The sequence below is a fragment of the Pelophylax lessonae genome (assembly GCF_965119305.1).
Source record: "Pelophylax lessonae genome assembly, chromosome: 5".
In the NCBI taxonomy this organism is placed as follows: domain Eukaryota; kingdom Metazoa; phylum Chordata; class Amphibia; order Anura; family Ranidae; genus Pelophylax; species Pelophylax lessonae.
Window position 1 is genome coordinate 445,200,495 of NC_138772.1, and position 6,000 is coordinate 445,206,494.

The following is a 6,000-nucleotide window of genomic DNA, read 5'->3' on the forward strand; positions in this document are numbered from 1 at the left end:
CATTGGGGAGATTATCTTTCTTGAATTGTCCTGTTAGGTTTGTCATCTGGACTAAAAGTGGGGGGAAATCCAACGTTTTAATTCGTCACAAGATCACAACTTCCAGTAGGGAAGAGAGAATTTACCTTATTTTAAAGAGATTGTCTCTCACTTCCTGTTATGTCTTAAGTACCCACTAAGATACAGACATAGAAACACTGACTGGGGCTCTATACAAAAAAAAAAAAAATGAAAGGTTTAAATTTAAAATCAAATGGGATTTTTGTTTGTTGGCATCTAATTCGCCTCCTCCCCATTCCTACTGCTTTTAACCACTTAAGGACTGGGCCTTGATGTTTACAAGTTAAAATCCGTTTTTTTTTTTTTTTGGTTAGAAAATTACTTAGAACCCCCAAACATTATACATTTTTTTTAGCAGAGACCCTAGAAAATAAAATGGAGATTGCTTTTTTTTTTTTTTTAATAAACCGTATTTGCGCAGCGGTCTTAAAAATGCATTTTTTTTAGGAAAAAATACACTTTTTTAAATTAAAGAATAAGGAAACTAACATTAGCCCAAATATTTTCTATAATGTGAAAGATAATGTTACGCCAAGTGAATAGGGACGTATGACGTCGATCCAGTCCTCCAAGGCCATAGAGTCGAGTGGGGGCCATCTTGCCTTCACTCGACTTCCTGCCTCAGAGAAGAGCAGACCGGATTGTTTTCCCCGCTACCAATGTCTCCGGTAAGCTGGGAAAATGACCGGGAAGCGGCGGGAGGGGGGCTCTCCTGCTGCCCATAAAGGTGATCCAGCGAGAGAATCTGCCGCTGGGACCCACCCTTATGTTAAAGTGGACCGCCCGCTGTTTAATGAAATACCGGGGTTATGGCAGCTATCTTCTGCCATAACCTCGGTATTTAACGTCAAATGACCGATGTAAATACACAGTGGGCGGTCCGTAAGTGGTTAACAATACATTATTAATAAATAATGGGATTTTTTCAGGTGACTGTCACCAGAGCAGATGAGCACCATGAGGCTGATTTGCTATAGTGTAAAGTAAACCTGGGCTTGGCTAACTAAAGTGTGAAAAGAAGTGTACCTGTCCACACCAAACATCCATTTTGTGAACACAGATCTACCTCACTTTATAGAAAAGAACACCCGTGACTTTTGCAGCAGTGACATCGTGCTGACAGAATCATTACAGTTTTATCATCCATTGTCATTACCATTGTATTACCATTACCATTACCATTACCTTTTGGCAATTCACAACTTCCAGTTTTCTATACCAAGCTGCTATAGAAGCCAGAAAATATATGATGGCCCACAAAAGCAGATAATAAAATAAATGACAAATACATACTGCAATGGTTTATGAGCAGAGAAACATGTACAACATCACATATGATGGATAATTCCATTATGGGTGGGATCAATGTGTTTTATTACCTACTGTCTTCTTATGTTTTATAGAACTATATAGAAAACAAATTATTATGGTGGACCTATCTCATCACCGGAGTTCCTAAGAAATATATTCATCTAATGTGTGATTGAGCTTGTTTGAGCACTGACATGCTAGTTTTGGGTGGAGTGGGCATTTAATTTAGCTTTATAAAAGTGTTAACATGGCATTGTATTAGATTCGAATATGATGGTATTTAAAAAAAGCAGTCAGTAATAAACAAAACTTTGTAAAATATATGTTGAAATGAATCGATTTATGATAGGCTTTTTTTGTTATGTTTCTGGCAGTGTTCTTAAAGTGAACCTGTGTTTTTTCCATGCAGGGTAGAGCTAAACATTCACTTAAAATGGCAGCCCCATCAGCTGAATATAGTATACACATATTCCTTTGCTCCCCTTTCCACACTCTGTTGGCTTCTGGAGCGAAAAATAAAATCCTGGTACTTCTGGGTATGAGGGTGCATGTTACTTACTCCCCTTGCTCTCATATGACAGTTCTAACTCTCAGTGATTGGCCCCTTAAGCACCCAACACTGTTATCTTGTAGCTTTGCCTAGATAAATCATAGATGCACTTTTAAACAGCATTTGGGTAAAAATGGCATATTTTAAAGTGATTGTAAAGTCGTGTTTTTTTTTAAATAACAAACATGTCATGCTTACCTCCTCTGTGCAGTTGGTTTTGCACAGAGCAGCCCAGATCCTCCTCTTCAGGTCCCTCTTTGGTGCTCCTGGCCCATCCCTCCTATCAAGTGCCCCCACAGCAAGCAGCTTCCTATGTTGGCACCCGAGCTGAGCTGCAGCTCCATGTGTCCATTCAGACACAGAGCTGCCATTCAGACGCCCCCTCTCGCTCTCCTGATTGGCTAACTGACTTTGATTGACAGCCATGGGAGCCAATCAGGAGGGAGAGTCCCGGACGGCCGAAGGACTCGTGGACAGCGCTGGACAGAGTAAGCATTAGGGGGTGTGAGGGGGGCTGCTGCACACAGAAGGCTTTTTATCCCAAAGCAACGAATGCATTAAGACAAAAACCCTTCTGACTTTACAACTCCTTTAAGTGTATTACTTGTTTTTTTTTTTTTTTTTTTCTGTGATGGGTTCCCTGTGCTCAGAATTTATTTGAATAGACTGTAAATATGCATTCTGTTTACTGAGTGGAAAATAATTGACACATTTTAACCTAATTTTATTTAATATTATTCCTCATTTTTAACACATTTCCATTTTAAATTGAATTTTAAAAATTCAGTGTGTGAAGAAGTGAAAGATTGTATTGAAGCTAGAATGCAATGACCTATATAATCTCTATTTTTACAGGGGACAACTATGGGATGGATGGGAAGGTTAACCTGCCCAATTTCACAGAGGATGTTGACTGGAAAGGACTGGAAGATCTGTACAGCGTTAATGAAAGCTTGTATGGCTACAGAAACAAGTATAGACTTAGTCCAGATGATTGGGCTAATTACTTGAAGGATGTAGATAGAGTTTTTGCACTGCTGAACAATATCCCTAAAAAAGTTACAGCAAATTCGACTGTGGTTGTACGAACTTACGTGTCCTCCGATGCGTCGGCTCTGGTGGAAATGTCCTCTGCTGACTCTGAAGATGAATTTAGCGGTGTAGCTGCAGAAGAAAGGGAACCTAAAATGGAAGTTAATTTGAGCACAGTGATATTTAATCACAAGAAAAAACTTGAAAACAATCTCCCCAAGGAGAAACAAAAGAACCAGGCACACTGGAGCTATAGCAAAACTGAAAGACAGAGAGATCAAGTTTCTTTAGACACCTATGATGTGGACTTCAGTGGAAATGGACTCACAGAGTTCGAATCTAAAATGAATTTAGACATGCAGACTTTCAGTCATACCCCTAGAGAAATTCAGCAACGTCGTCTTGTAAGTGAAGATATATTTCAAGACCAGGTGTATCTTCCTATCGACTCCATGGCTCCCCAGCTAAAAAATATCTCCACTGTGGATCACTTAGATGATTCTGAAGACCACGAAAATACAAAAGCCCGACCAACAAAAGATTTTTCTGGGGAAACAGATACAAACTTAGATATGGAAGGCAGTGCCTCGTTCTCGCTTTCTTCTGATTAGAAAAAAATGTACTTTAACAAAAGCTAAATTTAACCAGTGACTGTGGCACTTGACATTCCAGTGCATCCAGTAGCTTTTTTGCTTTTCACAATATGGACAACGGAGCCTTCAAACATCGCTCCAATAAGATACTTGATAAATAACAATAATTAATAATTCTTCATGAAATTTGACGTCACACACAATTATTTTTTTCACTATTTGGGCTCATATGTGTCAAATGTTTAAACACCACAGACAATTATATCCCCACTAAATATATATTTTATTTTCTAACCACTGGAATTAGTAAACTAATTTTGCACTTTTATAAAGCTTTTAAGCTTGACCACCATGTTTTTTTCCCTTTTTACTTTTAGTTCTAAACATATTGTTGTGACCAGAAAAAAAATTTGCAGAAAGGTGCTTTTTACAATTTTATTTAAAAAATTCAAAATCTCATAATGAATGCCTAATTGGGAATCAGTGTTCTCCCATTGATTTATTAGGAGATTATGGTGACAGATTACGAAAATCTGGAGAAAACTCACTTTGTGTGAGGGGCAAATATAATCTATCTGATTAATATCTAGTCAGCAGTAATTGTATGGTGTTAGGTGAATTTATCCATCTAAGTATTATTATTGTACAGCCAATTCTCCTGCCACCTGCTAAACCTAGGCATTTACTGTGTTGTCTGATAGCTGCATTTGTCAGATTTGGATAAATACATTGATAACCAAATCGGGCAAAAATCTGGTAGACCAATAGATGATAGATCTGCTGGTGAGAGAAAATCTAATGAATCAGTGACTTACAAGGGGATATTGCTCCATTTATAAAGAGGGTAATATTTTGTGAATGCAATCCAGAGAAGAGGAACTGCTTGCCCAAAAAGTTATCTTGTATCATATTTACTGGGATTTTATCCCATAATTGTGAATCACTGGTTTATTTCTCCCATTGTTCTATCATTGGCATGCTGGAGCAATCTAGAGCACATTAATTCAGCTTTATTCTAGTGATATGTATCTTCATTTCCTCTCTTGACATACCTACTGATTTATGCACAATGTAAAGAGAGCTTCCAATTTTGATGGAAGTTCCCCATCTGCTTGTTTTTCCACAGCCTGGTAACATGGAAGTTTCCAAGTTTTGCCAGTTCTAGGAGCTTTAAAAGTGCACTTACATTTACTGGCCTCCTATGTCTTTGTTCAACAGCCCTCGATAGCCATAGATTTACCTGTCCCTACTATGCTAGGGATGAGCAGAGTAAGGACTTTTCATTGCAATGAATATAAATTGTGTTGTACATATGTGGGAAAACTTGGCCTTGATATTAAGATTTAAATAAGAAGCACCAAGCAGGTGGAGCCGGAACAGGTAAGTATATGACTTTCAAGGGCTGTTGTGGATTGCCATTAAAGTCAAAAAAGGATTTGTGCACTTTAAGCTCATTTACACTTGAATTCCATTTTCAGCTTGTTGGCTGCAACATTAATGTACTATAAATGTATTTTTCCACATGGGGGTTACCAAGAAGGTCCAGCTAGAGGCATCAAAAACAGCAAACATGGCACATAACCTATACATAAACATAGTCATGAGTATACCGTTAACTAAAGTTGTAAATGTTACATCCATTTACAAATTACCTCAATGTTTTTACATATCCAGGTAGGAATACATTTTCTTTTCCTTTTTGTCAAAATATTTCTTCGGTATTCCATGTCAGCAATGCACATCAGCACCACATTTGTTCCAAGGGATTTTGAATGTTTCTTTTCTCCGAGCAGTCCCAATGTGGTCTATGTACATATAATAAAAACTGTTGCTATGCGCCTCACGTTATGTGGTGACATGACAAACATATTTATGGTTATGAAAGTACTCTTTTTTTTTTTGTAAATAGATTTAAGATTAATAGGCTTTGTTCTGTGTTTTTTTTTAATCATGTTATACTTTTATAGAACAATTCGGACTTCAGGAAAGTCACGAAGCAACATTTCTTGAAATAAAAATGTGCTTTACTTTTACAATTCTGAAAGTTTATTGAAGTGGCCTTTTACTTTTGTGTTTTATGATTGATACATGCATATTCTTCTATATATTCTATCTACCTATATATTTATCTATTTAAGTTCATTTTAAGCTAATTTACATTATTTTCTTTTATTAATACTTAATAAGAGAAGATAAAAATTTTTATAAATAGACAAGCTTAAGTTTAAAACCCAAATGCAATTTCAAGTAAAATTTCTGTCTGCTGGATAAAGACCGCTGATATTTGTGTGAGCACAGAGGTCCTTATCTTAGGTCTGCTGCAGGGGAGCTGAATTTTGGGCAGGTTATTGAGTTTCCCTTTGGTGGTCTGACACTGCTCTGAAAATGTGAGTTTTGCTGGCTGGAGAGCTAGCTGTATGTGACAAGACAGAAGGCGTACTGTGCAGCCTAAGA

The 6,000-nt window shown here is 37.3% G+C and overlaps 1 protein-coding gene across 1 annotated transcript in view; it reads left to right on the forward strand.

The window, feature by feature from the left end:
• LOC309556335 (extracellular sulfatase Sulf-1-like) overlaps positions 1–5,582 on the forward strand; it is a 28,009-nt gene extending 22,427 nt beyond the window's left edge. Inside the window, exon 8 of the mRNA XM_082258788.1 lies at positions 2,777–5,582. Within this exon, the coding sequence (XP_082114914.1) occupies positions 2,777–3,564 (788 nt within the window). The 3' untranslated portion in view covers positions 3,565–5,582. The remainder of the gene's footprint in view (positions 1–2,776) is intronic.
• Positions 5,583–6,000: the final 418 nt, after the last annotated feature.